The sequence below is a fragment of the Mastigoproctus giganteus genome, chromosome 14 (genome assembly GCF_048544385.1).
Source record: "Mastigoproctus giganteus isolate SK-2022 chromosome 14, ASM4854438v1, whole genome shotgun sequence".
NCBI lineage: Eukaryota > Metazoa > Arthropoda > Arachnida > Uropygi > Thelyphonidae > Mastigoproctus > Mastigoproctus giganteus.
This window is the reverse complement of record NC_143588.1, coordinates 55,191,582-55,211,156: the sequence shown is the minus strand read 5'-3', so window position 1 is coordinate 55,211,156 and position 19,575 is coordinate 55,191,582. Positions and strand designations below refer to the sequence as shown.

General features: G+C 36.9%; 1 protein-coding gene across 1 annotated transcript in view; it reads left to right on the top strand.

Moving 5' to 3' along the window:
• Positions 1-19,575, top strand: part of chb (CLIP-associating protein) — a 1,004,436-nt gene that overhangs the window by 386,343 nt on the left and 598,518 nt on the right. Inside the window, exon 11 of the mRNA XM_090388867.1 lies at positions 3,532-3,558. Within this exon, the coding sequence (XP_090244993.1) occupies positions 3,532-3,558 (27 nt within the window). The remainder of the gene's footprint in view (positions 1-3,531; positions 3,559-19,575) is intronic.

Here is a 19,575-nt window from a genome sequence, read left to right as displayed (position 1 = left end):
GATATCCCAACAATATCTGCCTTTGATGTTTTGAGCAATACCTCATTCATCAAATTTATTTACCAAACTCCTAGCATTGGTGTACGCGCAGGTATACATGCACCTGTTTCTATTCTTGGCTACCCTAACACAACCCATGTGTTTACTTGTACTGCAATGACTCCCAGCAGTCTCTGAAATATCCTGCATCTTGTTTTTCAGGCTTCTGCTCATTTCAATAGAAGCAGTGCAAGAATCACTTCCACCTCTGCCAGTGGCTACTGTTAATCTATTAGTCCTTGTATCCCCCACCTAACTCTGCCTCGACAGCATCAGCAAAAATTCTTGCAACCTTTCTATTTAAGTGTATCCCATCCCTGTAGAAGCAATCTCTCATGTTAACAAGTACAGTCCAGGCTGAAAAAAATTCTACCCCTTGAGCCTTGCACAATCCCTCCAGGGCTGAATTGATCGACAAGGCTCTCATCATATACTCCCTCCTATCGTGTCTGGGCAGAATTGCAGACACTTTCAAATTCAACCCTAATTCAAGGCTTTTTTTCAACAGTGACCTGTACTTGCTAAGTAATTCCGCCAGTCTCCTACTCTTAATATCATTTGTAATTTAAGTATCATTTAAGTTGCTACTATTTATAAAAATACAGTTAAAATATTAAGTTATTACTACTATTAAAATTAAGTTTCCGAAAGTTATAAAAAAAAAAAAAAAGGTGCATTTTTGTTAGCTTTTGGAATGTAACTCCGTTTTTGTACTGGTTATTAGTCCCCTATAACACAGTTTTGCATTACATGAGATTTTGTAGGAATCAAACTACTGTGTTATATGAGGGTTACCTGTAGTTTGAATAATAGCTGAGTGGTCAGGAGTGCGAGTGCAGCAGCACACGTGCTCCTGACTGGGGTTCAAGCCTGTAACTGAGAAAGACGATTAACATTTGTATTGATTGATTTATTGTAAACTCCACTGACCTGTTGGTCGTGCCGGAGTGTAAACAAGAATTTTTTTTTTTTTTTTTTTTTTATGAGATGACCACGAGTAACATCTGGAGTAATTCAGAATACTAGTGAATTTCGAATTTTTTTTCTGATTTTGGAATACATGGTGAAGTTGAGGTAAGTAAGGTGGAAAATAAAATTTTTATTTCATGCAAAAAATTCAATTTTATTTACCAAAAAAGGGAAAAAAAAAAAAAAAAAATGTTGGTCTCTGATTACAGGAAAATCACAAGCGGTTGAGGGACCAGGAACTGGGTCCTTTGGGGATGAGGAGACATTGTGCTGAATGGCCTTTTTAAATGTTTCTTCCAGAGTTTTTGTTGTAGAATGTAATCATTCTACAACAAAAACCTTGTAGAGTATTCTACAAGGTTTTTGTTGTAGAATTCTTATTTTATCAACTGACATTATTACCTAATCTATTATAAAAGCATGCTGCTCTAGTCCTTCAATGAATTCATCACACTTTTTCACCTTGTCGTCTATAGGCATTTTTACTGCACTGTTAACAATGTCATCTTCATCGTCACTTTTATAATGATTGCTTTGATTCAAAATCATTTCAGCTATTTCACCATCAGTCATTGAATGAATAACTGGAGCCTCATTATCAATGTTAAAGACTCCTTCGATATCCCCTTTTTCCAGCTTACTGACAGACTCCGAAGGCACTGCTTTTGCATATGCTTTTGCAAACAGTCTGAAGGCACTGCTTTTGTATGCCTAGTACAACCTCTTGCAGGCCAGAGTTTGTACCAGTCATGCATAACAATAACATTGTCTTTAGTCACTGAGGTCCAAGCATTTGCAACAGGATATATGGCATCTTTCAGGTTAAACTCCTTCTGGAAACCCCCAGCGCCTCCATAGCCAGGTGGGCAGAAGCAGCAGTGCATGGCACACGCTTCTTGATTAAACCGGGTTCGAGCCGTGACCACCAAATATGGAGGATGCGGAAAGGTCAGGGGGGTGACCACCGGATATCTCCGGAGCAATATGGCCTTGCTAATGCTCCTAAAAACCAAATAACAACATCTGGGAATCCTCCACACCCACTCCTCTGTTCACGCTGTTCAAGAAAGTGTTTTTATATTTACACTTAATTGATCTAAGGATACCCTGGTGATATGACTGAATTAATGAAGGCATGTTTGGGAGAAAGTACATGGCATAAACATTATTTTTGATGAGCATTGCAGCTGGATGATGAGCAGAACAGTTGTCAAGAAATAACAAAATGTGGTAGTCATCATACAGTCCACAGCTTACCTGCAATGAGCACAAACTGCTGGTACAAACTATTTGTCAACCAATCAGAAAAGATGTTTCTGGTGATCCATGCCTTTTTGTTAGCATAATAGTGGACTTGTAAGAAATTCACTCTTTTAAAACGGTGAGGACACACACTTTGGCCTATCACAGCAAGTTTACACTTATGCGTGCTTGCTGCATTAGTACATCCCAGCACATTTAATCTGTCCTTGGCATCCTTAATTCCTGTTCGGGCTGTCATATCAGTTGTAGTTAGTGTCTGTGCTAATAATGGCAAAACAGTGATGTTTCATCAGCGATTACCTTGGCAAACTTGTCAATGAATTTCTCTGCTACCTCATGATTAGCAGATGTTTTATCATCACAAATCTTAAAAAAATTAATGGCGTGACTTTTCTTGAATTTCTGTAACCAGTTTTTTGAATATTCACAGTTCACTTCAATTTTTAGTTTTTTATGATAGATTGTTGCTTGTTCCATGATCAGCTGATTGGTAGTAAGTGGCATGTGTTCACTGCAAAGCTGATGGATCCACTCTTTCAGAGCACAATAGAGATCTTCATTTTTAGCTTTATGCAGTGTTTTTCTATTTTTCATTAACTTCTGTTCATAACTTGAACAGTTTATCCTTCTCTTTCTTCCAAGTCATAGATAGTGGTCGTTCCAACACCAAACATTTTGTCCGCCAACTCCCCAATCAGAGAAATAACCAAATGATATGAGTGGCTCCTGAATACCATTTTCTGTTGTCCCAACAACAGTTTTACTAATTACAATACGTTTTAGTTCTTTGTTAGTGTGGCCAATTCAAAGTATATGTTGACTTGGCTTGCATTGGAATGCTCTACTTAGCATAAAGCTATTTACGCACTTTCGGTTTCATGTTTTTAAATGACTTTTTCAACATGGTTATTGTGTAAACACTTACAATAAAATAGAATCAAAGGATTGCAATAATTAAAATTCTCTTTTGAGGATAAAAATACAATTGTGGGGAAAACTACAAAAACTACTGCTGTCATCATATGGTATTTAAAAATTTCGTATTCTTTTGTATTTTATAAAACATCTTTAGTTCATTTCACTGTTTTGAATTGTAGTAAGCAAAAACTTTGTTGATCATATGTTCAAAAATTCAGATTATTTATTATTAGTATTTATGTACGGAAATTGTTTTGAATTCTGGACATGTTTTGCACTTGATATGTAATCTACCATCAGCAGAGAGTAATGTGTTTTTTTTCTCCCCTTACTTACTTACAGCATTCAGAAAGTGGTGAAATGCAAGGGGTGAGTAGTGTAGAAATTACAATTTTCATAGCACTAATGGGAATATTTATGTCACTATTTATGAAATTTACTTCATGTAGCCTTCAAAAATATTTTTGTCACAGTTACGTTAGTTCTTTATGTCACAGTTATGCAGTGATGAAATTTTGTAATTGTTGAAAGTGAATTCTGTGTTATAGACCTCAATGTACATACTAAACAAGTTGGGTAATGTACACAAGGGCATTACATTTCAGGATCATATTTTTCGTTTGCAATTTTTTTTGTTTTTTCTTTTTCTGTGGTTAACAATTCACTGTACATACTATACCTCGCAACATAATATTCACTAAACTTTTTTGTTACAATGGGGTTTTTCTAGTCATCATTCTTCCTATGGAGGATAAGACTTCCAACTCTTAGTATTTCTTAAGATGCAATGTGTATAAACAAGATTATCAGGCGGATTTGATCATTAGTAATGATTGATCACAAAATGCCACTGAACTTATGTGATTGTCTAGGGGTTTGATAATTGGACATTTGACCTCTATGCCCTAAAGTCCTTAACGTTGTGATAAGGAGAACTTGCAGCTTACATTATGCATTGTGTTTATTTCACTCCAAGACCCTCTTATATATTATAGTCAGGACTTGGAATGCTGCTAATAAATATTATGATTCCTTTACTGTGGTTCTTTTACTAAGGATAACGTGTAGCAAGAGAATAGGTCAGAGTCATATATGCTTAAACAAAACAGTATTCATTACTAAACTAACAATACTATGCAATAGTTACGGAATATTGACAATTTCACTCTGGTATCACACTAGAGATAACAGGTATAATTTAGCACATAAGATCAATGGTATGAATAGTTAATGGTACAGGTATCACAATAGGTTCGTGTTCTTTGTGTCTTAGGGATTGCTCATACTCCATGATCCAATTCACGCCTTACAAGGGTATAAGTGTAAAGGTATTTACAAGTGCTGTACCACTTCTACGCTCAATAATGGACTTATTATATTAGACTCCAACTGGCATGGTAATGTTTCAAGTAATATTACATCAGATAATGTTCTAATGAGGAGGGAAGCTTCTAATCTTCAAAATGAGAGTAAAAATAAGTAGAACTTACCGGTAAAATAACTGCCTGGATCCACTGAAACTGGATCTATGTCTCTACCTCTGTCGTCCTACTAAGTTCTACAGGAAGCTGCAGCTGGGAGGTCTTTGGGAGTGATACTGCTGATAATATAGTGGGAACAACTGTATGGAGAGTAGATTTCTGTCATGAATGATTCTTCAATCAAACGACAAGGCGAGGAGTGGGCGGTTGACAAACTCCTTTCGGTTTTCTGGGTTAGTCTCTCGCTAGTCAGCAACCTGTCTGCAACAACAACCAAAGCTCCTGTCCTTTGTCATCCACCTGAATATATATGTCCCCCCTCCCAATGCCTTCACCATGTTATCATTGGCTAGGGTGCTCATTAATGGGGGCTAATTCCCAGGGTTTATTTGGGGACAAAATACACTCAAAATGGAACTTCATCACTGTGAAAAATGGATCTTGTATCTAGGGAGGGTAAAAGTACCAAAGTGTCTACTGGGCTTGGAAGCCTGATTTCCTGTATAGGAACTGCTTAAAGCAATCAACTAGCAGCTATGAGATTCATATTTCACCTTGAAGTCTATTTTGGAAATACATTACTCATTCCTCTCTGAAGAAGATTAGATCAACAGCTGATAGAATAATGTTAGCTCACTGTGTTGTGAACCACTTAACAAAGATCGGGTAGGGTTACACTTCCTGTCCTTCACCTAGTAGGCTAAAGACAATGTTAGTCACAGCATTGAATTTCTCACTACACATACAGTAGTGGACAAACGTATCGGGTGATGGCTAAAGAATAGCCTTTTAAGGCAAGCATAAGGTGAGAATTCAGCTGTTGTACATTTTTCTAGTATCTCACTTCCTGGATTTTTAATAAAAGTTAAGCAACATATGTGTAAAGTAAATAACTAATTTACTATATAAATTAATTACTGATTAATTAACTAAAAATATATAAAAGTAATTGTTTTCTGTTCACTGCACATACTGTACCTCACAACATAATAATCACTAAACATTTTCTCTTATTTCACTTGCTGGATTCTTAATAAAAATGGAAGTGACATCTGTTTTATGAATCATCTGTGATTTAATAAAATAAACAGATATGCCTCTGATCATAGTATACTATCAGCATTTTGTAGTATACTTATACTGTCAATTTGTAATGTACTTATTTTCTCTTGAATTTAATAACAATTGAAATAACACTTATATCATGTTTTTGCTGATTAATATAATAAGCAGAAACTAAACAATTCATAATTTATATAATAATAATAATAATAAAAACCAAAACTCTTCAAAAAATGAACTTTTCCATACCCACTTAACTTTGCAGAAGTTACACCCTTAATTGTTACGAACACTGTGGGTGCAGTGCCACAGTGTTACTAACAGTGTGGCACTGCACCTGTGTAAACTTTAATTTCTGGAACAAAGCTTATGGGTTTTTTGAATTTTTGCTGGAGTACACCAATATTTCAGCTTTTTTTAATGGGTTGTAAAAAAAACATAAAGATGAAGCTATTTGCCTTTAATTTCTAGTTTAAGAAATTGTTAAATGTGCAAAATTTATGCATGCACATATATTTCTGCTTAATACTTTTAAAAACTTTTTTTTTTAACAGGCTGCATATATTAGATGCTGTTATTCACTTCCATTTTCAAATTTTTTCTATATTTACATCAAATTTGGTGCACCATAAAGCACACAATATATATGAATATTATGCATATCACTAACTTCTTTTCCCCTATGTCACTTTCCGTGTTTCCAAATGAATCTTTCAAAAAGATGTGGTTCATGACTACAAGAATCTGATAATAATCATTTGATCACGTGTAGGGATTTTTACAAATAACTTGAACTAAAAACAATCGCATAATTGTAAGCTTTTTAGCATCAGTAGCAGTCATTTTCTCAAGCTAGTGTTACCATGAGTTAAAAGTAGAATAAAAGTAGTTAAACTTAAGAAAGGCAATAGAGGAAGAAAGCAAACTGTTAGCCATATTTATGAGAGAATCTGTGAATTCGGGGAAGTCCCCGTGGACTGGAGATGTGTGAACGCATTCCCAGTTCACAAAGGAAGAACAAAGAGTGACACAAGTAATTACAGACCTATTAGCTTAACTTCTGTTCCAAGAAAATTAATGGAGTCACTGGTTAAAGAAATAATGCAGGACCACTTGGACAGGTGTGCAGCTAAACTTCAGTCACAGCATGGGTTTCTCAAGGACTGATCTTGTCTAGCCAATTTGATTGGATACGATGATGCAGTAACAAAGGAACTGGATGCAAAAAAAAATTACATGTAAAATTCACCCCATATAACGAAGTGTTAGTCTCTCTATATTGAATTTTTAAAAAAAATAGTAAAAGCATTTTCGAAGATTTTCAAGCATTTACTGCTAAACAGCCGCTCAAATATACTGCCTCCTTCCCTCCGAAATTTCGCATTAGCATCTGGAATTAAATAATCATCCTTTTAGTGAACACTTGTGGCCGTTGACGCCTGTAGGAGGGTCTTTGTTTCATTTTTGTTACAGTTATTAAACCAAATGGGTTTTCTTAAGTGGTCGTAAACTTTACAATAAATAAGGGTAGATTTGTAAATTGATGTTGGCTCAGGGGAAAGTGAAATTCGCTGCGGTAAACCTTTAGCATGCTGTGGCAGCAATACATAGAATGCTACCATAGTTGGTTTTTAGTAACGCCTACTGAGTGACATGCGCTTCTCACCTCAACTGTACCACGTGACCTTCACGTCAATCATTTTATGATATATCCATTCTCGTCTAACAGGACCCCCAGTAGATGGTTTTCATGAATTTTTTTTTTTTTTTTTTTTGTTCGTCATCAGTCACATAGGCTATATGCTCTTGTTTTTTTTTTTCCCTCCTGAAAAGTAACATATAGCATACGTTAATCATAAATTTTCTTTCATGTATATATGAATGAAAGCAGAATAAAAGAAATTCACAAAGTCGTATATTTCTTCAAAGTGAGTGATACTGTTGAATTGGCAAGTGAACGTCATTGAGTAGGCAGTATCTGTACTAACAATGCACTATATGGCCAGCGCAGCGAAGTTTCCGGTGTATGTATCGGTAAGAGCTGCAGTCCAGTAATTTTTACAATTGCAAAAACAATATTGAAGAGAAAGTGTTTTAAGTATTAATGATAAATCAAAGATTGTTATGATATTTACCAGGGTTTTAAGAAAAAAGATGTTGCGGAGAAATATGGCATATCTTCAAGCAGGTTATCTACGATTTTAAAAAAAATCGAGAATCAATTTTAAATGCAATTGAAGGAGGAGCAGACAAGAAGCGAATTAAGTTGTGTATATACGAAGATGTTGATAAAGCTGTTCTAAAATGGGTGCAAATGATACGTGAAAAGGATATCCCAATATCGGGCCTAATAATTAAGCAACAAGCTCTTAAATTTGCACAGTCCCTTGGACATACAGAATTTAATGTGAGCACTGGGTGGCTAGATAAATTTAAGATGTGCCACAGAATTGTGGAAAAGGTTATTTGTGGAGAAAGTGTTAATGTAAGCAAAGAAGATGGCAACAGTTGGAGGAACAATACCTTGAAGAAGATTTTGGAAGAATATGAGCGGAAGGATGTTTCTAATGCTGCCGAAATGGGTTTTTTCTTTAAATGTTTACCGAATAGAACACTTGCTTTTAAGGATGATAAATGTTTTGGCAGAAAACAAAGCAAAGAAAGAATCACTGTGCTAGTTTGAGCAAATATGACAGGAAGTGAAAAATTAGATTTTTAGTCGTCGGAATATCAAAAAACCCAAGATGTTTTAGAGGCACAAAATCTTTGGAAGTTAACTACATCTTTAATAATAAAAAAGCATGAATGACAAGTGATATTTTTGAAGAATGGATATTAAAACTAGACAAGCGTATAACAAACAAAAAGGAAAATCGTGTTGGTAACTGACAACTGTCCGGCACATCCTGCCAATATTTCTGCCAAACTTAAAAGTGCGAAGTGGTTTTTACCACCAAACGTAACGTCAAAAATCCAGCCAATGGACCAAGGCATTATTAAAAATTTTAAATTTCATTATCGAAAGAGAATAATAATGAAGATTGTCAATGCATTACCAGAAAATAGAAACTTGGAGGTTACAATTAACCGTAGAGATTGCATCTCTGAACTGGCAAAAGTTTGGACAAACAATGTCACTGAATACACTATTCAAAATTGTTTTTCGAAAGCGGGATTTGCATTGAATACAGAAGTCGAACAACAACTGGACGAACAAGATGAACTGCCCCTTTCACAACTGAAAAACTTTTGGACATTATTAGAATCGTCTGGAAACATTGAAAATGAAATAACAATAGATAGGTATATTTATGTACCTATCTATTCAGCCGAACATCCAAATGAAGATGAAATACTGCCGAACAGTGTTAGACGTGACCATGATCACGAATAAATTAACGATGACGCTGAAGAGACTCATCAGAACCACTCATAGAAAAGCCAACTCACGAAGAAATGATTAACACTTTTAAAACTGTTCGTATGGGTCTACAGTTTTGTGAAAATGTTCCTGATAATGTTTTTAATGCTCTGAACAAATGTGAGGTTTTCTTTGAGAATCAGACAATTTTTTTAATTGTACTGTGCAAACGAAAATTACAGATTTTTTTAATTTGTGATATTAACCAGCGAAAATTGTGTAAACATAATTTAAATAAGTATGTATTTGAAATAAAATACATTAAAAATAAATGTAGATTCGTTTTCATTTTCTAATTAGATAACAATTTCTAATAAAAAAGATATTCTCTGTATAACGAATTTTTTCGCCGGATTTATCGAATTCATTATAGGGAAGTTCGATTGTACTTGGATTTCAGGAAAGGTTTTGACACTGTTGCACATGGAAGACTGCTGTACAAATTGGTCAAATTGGTGCAGTATGGCATTAAGGGAAGTTACTGCTATGGCTAATGGGATTGTTGAGTGGCAGAAGACAGTTGTTATAAATGGACATTGCTCTTCCTGGACTAATATTATCAGTGTAGTCTCACATGGTTCAGTGCTGAGTCCATTGTTGTTTGCCATATTAATGATATTGATGATATTGATGAAGGTTGGCAGGGTGGTTAATAATAGTAATAAAGGTAAGCCGATGCAACAAGATCTAGAAACTTAGGCAGATGGGCCGAGAAATGGCAGTTGAAGATGGAACATTAACAAATGCAAAGTACTGTATGCAAAGTAGTAATCCCAGGTTAAAATGAAAAAAATATCGGAGGTTAATTGTGCAGTCAGATATGTAGACAGGTTGCCTGGAGAGCTCATGAGGTTTTGTCAATGATATACAGAAACTTTGCTAGTAGGGATGAGGAGGTGATTATCCCATTGTTAAAGGCAGTGGTTAGGCTGCGCCTTGAGTACTGCATGCTGGTTTGGAGGCCTCATTTTAGGAAGGATTCTGATCAGCTGGAACAGGTGCAGAGAATGGCAATGAGATTGGTGAAGGGAATGAAAGAGTCATTTTACCAAGAAAGGCTTCAGGTCTGCAAATTGCAGCGTCTGGAAACTAGGCACCTGCGAAGTGACCTGATCGAAGTGTTTAACAGTGGTTTTCATCCGGGGTGCCGCAACAACATTCCAGGGGTGCCACGTAATTTGGGTTTAAGTTACTTAAACCTATTTTTAAGTATTTATTTCATTATAAAAAGATACATTCTTATATTATTATAATAACTCATATAACATATAACATATTTATATAGTATGAATCAGAGCTGTACTACTCAATATATTCTACGTTGATAATAATATTAGTAAAATAATACGAGGAGTTTACCTCAATATAGTGCGTAGAACACTTCGGTATGATATCCTCCAGAAATTAAAACGGAAAAAACAAAAAAATCGATAACTTACCGGTACATTAAAGTAAAATATAAATAATTAAATAATCAATTTAACACAATTCAAATCAATTTAAAACAATTAAAAATCAAATGAACGCAATTATAAGAATCTAACGAAAATATTCAAAATGATTTTCCTTCCGGTATGCTTCTACATTATAATAGCTATAACCCGTTCACCTACAAAAGATCGATTATCTTTAATCAATTTCTTATTGCCTATAAATATTCAACGACGGAATCTGCTTTGGACTCAGAAATACAAATATTAACTAGCAGATTCTTAAACAGGGGTTATTCCATTACCACAATAAACCGAATTAGGGTACAAGCTAAGGATAGGATACAAAATACTACACCTATCAACAATAGTAATATCAAAAAATACCTTATTTCTGTCCCATATGTTGAACAGTGGCACAAACAGCTTAACAGATTCTTCAAAGATACCGAATTTAAAATTGTAGCTAGGCCAATACGGAAGTTACACACTATACTGAACAATCGCTCGGTTCTTTCAGCGCTCGCAACACAAATTAATGATCTGGTATACAACATTTCTTGCGGTGATTGCAACTCGTCTTATCAAGGTTCGACCCGATTTTCTCTTAATATTTGTGTAAATCAACATGAAGCTTCAGTTCGTGCTTCTCGTTCAGCAGCGTCAGAATTAGCCTTTCATGCCATTAACGAAAAGCATACTTTTTTATTTAATGAGGCCAAAATACTTAACATTCAACGTAATTATACACCACTATTAATTGCAGAAACCATTGAAATTAAATTACACGAGAATTCTGTTAATGTTCGGCGGCCGTATTTGATCTCCGATGGGTGGACCTGCACGCACGAAGACAAATAATCTCTATTTAAGTATCAGGTTTAACCCGATTCGGTAATTTTCATTCCTGTGATCACGACATACGGTCGAATAGCGTTGTCAGCTTCAGGAAGGAAAATCGTTTTGTATATTTTCCTTAGATTCTTTTAATTGCGTTAATTTGATTTTTAATTGTTTTAAATTGATTTGAATTGTGTTAAATTGATTATTTAATTATTTATATTTTACTCTAATGTACCGGTAAGTTATCGATTTTTTTTTTTCGTTTTTTCCGTTTTAATTTCTGGAGGGTACCATACGAAGTGTTCTACGCACTATATTGAGGTAAACTCCTCGAATTATTTTACTAATATATATATTTATAAAATATATATATTTTCTATATATATATATATAAAATATATAGAAAAAGGTCGAAAACCAGTGGTTTTCGACCTGTTTCGCTGCTACTTAAATGTTAGAGAACCCATTCAATGTGCCATAATATTGAATATTAAAAAAAATTAGCATTCCGACATCCCCAGAATTCGGAAAATTCATGTATAATGGTTGAAAATTAGAATTTTGAAATTCATTGTTAAAAGCAAACATTTGTTTTAGTGCTGCATTTTAAATTGGAAAAAAATCTTACTTTGTTCCTCCTGTGCTTCCCATTTGTGTGTATACACACCTATTTGTGTGTATGTCACCCTCTGATGCTGCATGCTGTAGCAGCCAGTTTGCATAACTTTTCATCTACAAGGTCATTGGTTAGTGTAAATCTCTTGCATGCAGTCATGTTAGAGTTGCACTGTTCAAGGCATTATGATTGCATTAAGTAATGGAACAAAGATTAAACATTACATTTTATTTTAGGATGGGCAGAAGTGTGACTGAAACCTACAAATTGGTAAAACAAAGGGATCTTAATGATGCTCTATCTTTCTGATGTGATTATAAGCACTGAGGACATTCAGCAGTGCTTTGAATCCTAGAATAGCTGAAAAAGTTTCCATATTGATTGTGTTTGTTTTTCAAATGATGGAAGAATAATTTCACATTAGCAGAGAAACAATTTATGCAATTCTGACAAATTTCAGTAATTGGAAGATCTACAAATGGGGTTCATAAAGATTTGTATTCATCCAAAAGTAGTTGTGATAGAAGGTTGAAACAAACACCATCTGTTTCATTTTTGAACAAAGTTGTTGGACAAAATTGCACATTTTTGCTACCTCTCAATACTTTTGCAGGCTAGTTTTGTAGAAGACCTCTGACTGTCCTTCAGATCACAACTCAGCAGCAGAAATTACTTCATCAGCAGCAAAGCGTTTTCCACAAAGAAAGGTTTTCAGTACAGGAAAGAAGAAGAAATCCAAGGCTACAATGTCTAGAGAATGAGCAGGATGTGGCAATATTTCAAACCCACATTTGTGAGCACACCTCACTGCAGCATGTGAGAAACGTGCAAGGGCATTATTGTGGAGCAGGCACACACCTTTTGGCAGCATATCTTATCTTTTATAGCAGCATGTAGCTTTACAAGGAGGTTGGAATAGTACCTCACTTCACTGTTCAGCCCTTTTGTAGGTAATGTTAGTATTATGCTACACTAATCCCAAATAAAACTGACAGTGTCACCTTGCCAGCACTTGGTTGTAAAAAAAAAAAAAAAGGGGTAAAGTGCAGCCATTGTCAACCCACTGCAGGATGGAAGCCTCCTCAACAATTCATGCTGAGGGAAATGGACCATAATCTGCCACGCTGGTCTAGTGCGGGTTGGCAGATCGACCGTATTCAGCAGTCAGGGGCTTGAACCCCGGTCTACTCAAAGAGCGTGTGCTACTGCACTCCCGCTCCTGATCACTGGGCTACAGAGGCCGTATCTTGGCCTTTTTGGAAAGTGGAGGGTGGTGATTCGGCATGCTTCTGCTGTTTTGACATTTGTTTTGGGATCATAGTGATGGATCCAAGTTTCATCCATGGTAATTAGCTGTTAAGAAAAAAGATAAATAAAATAAAACTCTTTGCTTTTCCTGGCACATGCATCAACATTTCATGTGCACAGTGTGCCCTTTCCTCCTTCTGGCAACCCATCTAGTAGACACTACTCATATGCTATTGTTGATGGATCATGTTCTCTACAGACCCTACACTAATTTGGAGTTTTTTGATGCTACTACAACTAGTTTTTTGATGCTAATGCAGTGATCTTCTAGGATTAATTTTGAAGTTGTTGTCATTTACATACCTTCCAGTCCTACACCAGAAACAATGCAAGAGGTGACCAACTGGATCCTTCACCACCTCCACACCTCACCAACAAAAATTGTTTGTGGAGATTTCAACCTCTTGCTATGTCTGGAACACATGAAAAAATTGCTTCTTTCACAGCCTGGCATGACTGGCTTTACTATAAAAAACAAAAGCCCACAAGTGGTACAAACCAACTGGATCTGATTTTCCCTTCTGTTGCCTGTATGCTCGAGACTCGGGCGGGTCAGTATGTAATTAGCATTAGTAGAGGCATATGATGCAAGAAAGCAAACTTATGCAGCATCAGCCAAAAAAAAAAAAAAAAACCCTCCATTCGTTCCAAATGCCTGTCCAGCCCAGTTTTAAATTCATTTACACTATCAGCTTCCCCAACAAAAGATTGAAGTCTGTTCCACCAATCAACTACCAGCTGGCTAAAGAAAATTTCCGCACATCTATTCTACAACTGTCTTTCTTCAGTTTGAATCTGTCTCCTCAGGTTCTTAATCCGAGCAAGAGGAAGTCGTGTGAGATGTGTGGGCAGTAGCACCATCCTGTTGAAACCACGAGTAATTGATTTCATCACTTGGGGGGCACACGTCTGTCGAAATAATGCAGTCTCCAAAACATTCCTTTAATAACTACATAGATCTGTGAGATGTGTGGGCAGTAGCACCATCCTGTTGAAACCATGAGTAATTGATTTCATCACTTGTCATCTGACCGACGAAGGTGTTAAGAATCTCCAAACAGTAGCGCTCGCTGTTTATTGTATTCATAAAGAAAATAGGGCCAACAATTCGACGTCTGGAAATAATGCAGTCTCCAAAACATTCCTTTAATAACTACATAGATCTGTGAGATGTGTGGGCAGTAGCACCATCCTGTTGAAACCATGAGTAATTGATTTCATCACTTGTCATCTGACCGACGAAGGTGTGAAGAATCTCCAAACAATAGCGCTCTCTGTTTATTGTATTCATAAAGAAAATAGGGCCAACAATTCGACGTCTGGAAATCGCAACCCACACACCAACTTTGAAATCATGTAGGGGTCTTTCGTGCAAAGTGTGAGGATTATCGGATGACCATAATCTTGAATTTTGCGAATTAACATAACCCGAGAGATGGAACAATGCTTCTTCAGTGAAAAAGGTCACATCCAACATGTATTCCAACTGTATTCTCTTCGATAAATCAGTTAAACCATCTGCAATAGCATATTCGTTTTTCACGATCAGTTGCTTTCAGTTCATGTACCGCCATTATTTTGTATGGGAAGAGCTTTAATTTCTTTCTGATGGCTTTATGAGCAGTTCCAAGACCAATATCGTGCTGCTGAGCTAACTTTCGTAATGATTTTGATGGACTCTGCAGCGTACTATCAGAAATATCCAACAGTTTCTCCTCCAATAGCTTTTCTGGCCTTCCACAGTGTTTAACATCATCCACTGCTCCTGTTTCCCAAAACTTATCGACAAGGTTACGAACTGTATTGCGATGTGGAACAGATGTATCTGGGAATTGGTCAGCAAATCGCTGTCGCACCACATCTGTGTATCTACCACCTTCTCGGAATACATGTTCGACGAGCCATACACGTTCTTCAGTTGTTAAAACCATATTGGGATCAAAATCTGAAATATAAACAAAATATGATTAGAAAAGTGCACAGTGACTTTCCGAACACCAAAGGAGAGGGATCATTGCTGAAATGATCCCTCTCCTTTGGAACTATGCAATGCTGATGTCAAAATCAACTAAGGCTGTGGTCTTACAATTTGCAAATATTATCAAACAAAATACTTACCCAGTGAAGACTAAAGACAAAAAAAAATAATATATATATATAGCACGATAGTTGTGTTCCTAGAAACTCTCATGCAATATAAACGGGAAAAACAAACGGGGAAAAATAGGGTTAGGTGCCGATCACCCAAGATTTGAACACACATATGTAGCCAAAACATTACCAAACACAATAAATAATCGTAATAAAAGACTTACGTATTATATTATGACTATTACGTAATAGAATATTGCTAATGCTTTTGCTTCTATCGTAAGCAAACTTGTTTTTTGTTTGATTTTCTATCCAAATAGATGACAGCCGTTCCATCTCTTCCAGTTCTCTGTGTCTTAATCTAATGGATTTTAATTACACTTTGAGTTGTTCCTGCAATGGAAGTTTTTATTTTCTCTGAATTCTTTGTAATTGTTGACGTTGCCTCATTTAGGCCTGCAGCACGTGCAATATAACATGGTCTTTAATTTCATTCACAATTTCATATTTTTTTCTCTATTGACAGAGGCGGACTGGCCATAAGCCTTATCAGGGAAACCCCGGGGGCCGGTGTGATTTTGGCCATAAACAGTAGTGTGAGGCCACTACAAATTATACCGGGAAAGAATTTTTGACCCAGTACGCCTCTGTTTATCGATACGATATTGCTTTTCCTTTTCTCTCTGAATCTGTAGTGTTTTCACCAGGAATTTTCCTTTCCACACCTTTTAAGTATTTTACTCATTTTTAGGGAATAAAGCACAATTACAAAATGAGGAGGCACGCTTCATTCACATAAACAAAGCTGTGCATGTGTAACAGCTGAATAAACAACACCGTAAAGGCAGAGACAACTCTATTAACACCTCACTATCTCACATTTTACTAAAGCACATTTCTGGGGGGGTGTTTACTATAAAACAATAAACAATAAAAACAATTTCCAGTTGCGTTTCTGCTAGTGGAATCTGTTATAAACTGGTAGTAAACTCGATCTAATTGCATTTGCGATAATACAAATAGCTGGAATTTTACGTTATTATGGTGAAACGTGTTTCCCCCTTCATTGATATAAAAAACAAATACATTTTCAGAATCTTCTCTTCATTCCTACGTGTAGCGTTCAGTTGGGGTGATTCAGTGTCCGACTGCCATTTCTTGTAAACACAACTGCGAATCATGCATAAGCCATTCAGTTTGTATTAGCATTAGTAGAGGCATTTGATGCAAGAAAGAAAGCTTATACAGCATCAGTCAAAAAAAAAAAAAAAACATTTAAATAAATAAATAACCACTTCACCCCTATGTTCGTTCAAAATACCTGTCCAGCTGAGCCTTAAACTTATTTAGGCTATCAACTTCCACGACAAGGGATGGAAGTCTATTCCAGCAACCAACCACCCACTGGCTAAAGGCAAATTTCCTCACGTCTATCCTACATCTGTCTTTCCTCAATTTGAATTTATGCCCTCTCAGGTGATTATTCTGAGCAAGAGGAAGAATCCCATCAGCATTGAGCATGCTCAAACCATTCAAGGCTTTATACACCTCTGTCAGATCACCTCGCCGGTGCCTAGTCTCCAGACACTGTAATTTGCAAAACGTAAGCCTTTCTTCGTAAGAGCACCCCTTTGTTCCATTCACTAATCTTGTTGACCTTCTCTGTACTCGTTCCAGCATCTCTACATCCTTTGTTGAAATGAGCCCTCCAGACCTGTATACAATACTCTAGGTGCGGTCTGACCATTGCCTTATACAAGGGAATAATCACCTCCTTATCCCTGCCAGAAAAATTCCTATATATCTTCGACAATACACCATGAGCTACTCTTGCAGCCCGTCTGCACTGCTCAGAAAACTGCATATCTGCCTGCACAACCATCCCCAGGTCCCTTTCATTCTCTACCACTGTCAGTGTAATACCACAGAATTGATACGTTGCTCTGGGGTTCCTGTTTCCCATATGTAGTACTTTACATTTTTCAATGTTAAACTTCATTTGCCACCTCTCAGCCCATCTGCTCAACTTTTCTAGATTCTGTTGCAGCAGTGTACTGTCATTAGCGTCATTAACAACACTGCCAACCTTTGTATTGTCTGCAAACTTGGACATTAAACCTGATATACCATCATCAGTATCATTTATATATATACAGAAAACAACAATGGACCCAACACTGAACCCTGAGGGACTCTACTAATAACATTAGTCCCTGAAGAGCAGTGTCCATTGATTACCACTGTCTTCTCCCACTCAACCATCCATTTATCCATAGCAGCAATCTGCCTCCAATGCCACACTGCTCCAATTTGTGCAGCAGTCTTCCATGTGCAACAGTATCAAAAGCCTTTCTAAGATCCAACTATATAATATTAAAGTTATTCCCTGCATCCAGTTCTTTTGTGACTGCATCATAGTATCCAATCAAATTGGTCAGGCAAGACTTCCCCTTAACAAAACCATGCTGTGTCTGAACTATAACTGAAGTCTTGTCTAGATGATCCTGCAGTGCTTCTTTAGCATTAGCATTAGTAGAGGCATTTGATGCAAGAAAGCAAGCTTATGCAGCATCAGCCAAAAAAAAAAAAAAAACCCCACTTCCACTTCACCCCTCCTGTTCATTCAAAATACCTGTCCAGCTGAGCCTTAAACTTATTTAGGCTATCAACCTCTACCACAAGGGATGGAAGTCTGTTCCACCAACCAACCACCCGCTGGTTAAAGGGAAATTTCCGCATGTCTATCCTACATCTGTCTTTCCTCAATTTGAATTTATGCCCTCTCAGGTGATTTTTCTGAGCTAGAGGAAGAATCCCATCAGCATTGAGCATGCTTAAACCATTCAAGTTTTTATACACCTCTATCAGATCACCTTGCTGGTGCCTAGTCTCCAGACACTGTAATTTGCAAAACTTAAGCCTTTCTTCGTAAGAGCACCCCTTTGTTCCATTCACTAATCTTGTTGCACTTCTCTGTACTCGTTCCAGCAGCTCTACATCCTTCTTGAAATGAGGCCTCCAGACCTGTATACAGTACTCTAGGTGTGGCCTGACCATTGCCTTATACAATGGAATAATCACCTCCTTATCCCTGCTGGAAAAATTCCTGTATATCATTGACAATACTCCATGAGCTACTCTTGCACCCTTCTGCACAACCACCCCCAAGTCCCTTTCATTCTCTACCACTGTCAGTGTAGTACCACAGAGTTGATACATTGCTCTGGGGTTGCTGTTTCCCATGTGTAGTACTTTACATTTGTCAATGTTAAACTTCATTTGGCACCTCTCAGCCCATCTGCTCAACCTTTCCAGATCCTGTTGCAGCAGCATAGTGTCAGTAGTGTCCTTGACAATTCTGCCAACCTTTGTATCGTCTGCAAACTTGGACATTAAGCTTGATATACCATCATCAATATCATTTATAAATACAGAAAACAATAATGGACCCAACACTGAGCCCTGAGGGACACCACTAATAACATTAGTCCACGATGAGCAGTGTCCATTGATTACCACTCTCTGTCTTCTCCCCCTCAACCACCCCTTTATCCATAGCAGCAATTTGCCTCCAATGTCACACTGCTCCAATTTGTGTAGCAGTCTTCCATGTGCAACAGTATCAAAAGCCTTTCTAAGATCCAAGTATATAATATCAAAGTTATTCCCTGCATCCAGTTCTTTTGTGACTGCATCATAGTATCCAATGAAGTTGGTCAGGCAAGACTTCCCCTTAACAAAACCATGCTGTGTCTGAGCTATAACTGAAGTCTTGTCTAAATGATCCTGCAGTGCTTCTTTAACCAGTGCCTCCATTAATTTTCCTGGAACAGAAGTTAAACTCACAGGTCTATAATTACTTGTGTCAGCCTTCGATCCTCCTTTGTGAATTGGGGTCACATTTACACATTTCCAGTCTATGGGTACCTCCCCTGAGTCCAAGGAAGCTCTCATAATTATGGCTAAGGGTTTGTTTACTTCCTTTGCTGCCTCCTTTAATATAACTGGATTGATCCCATCCACCCCGGGTGCCTTTCTTGTGTTTATCTTCAACAGTTTCTCCTCCACTTTACTCCCAGTTATTTCAAGATTCTGTAGCTTACTGCTAGAGTTGAATACACCTCTGGCATTCAT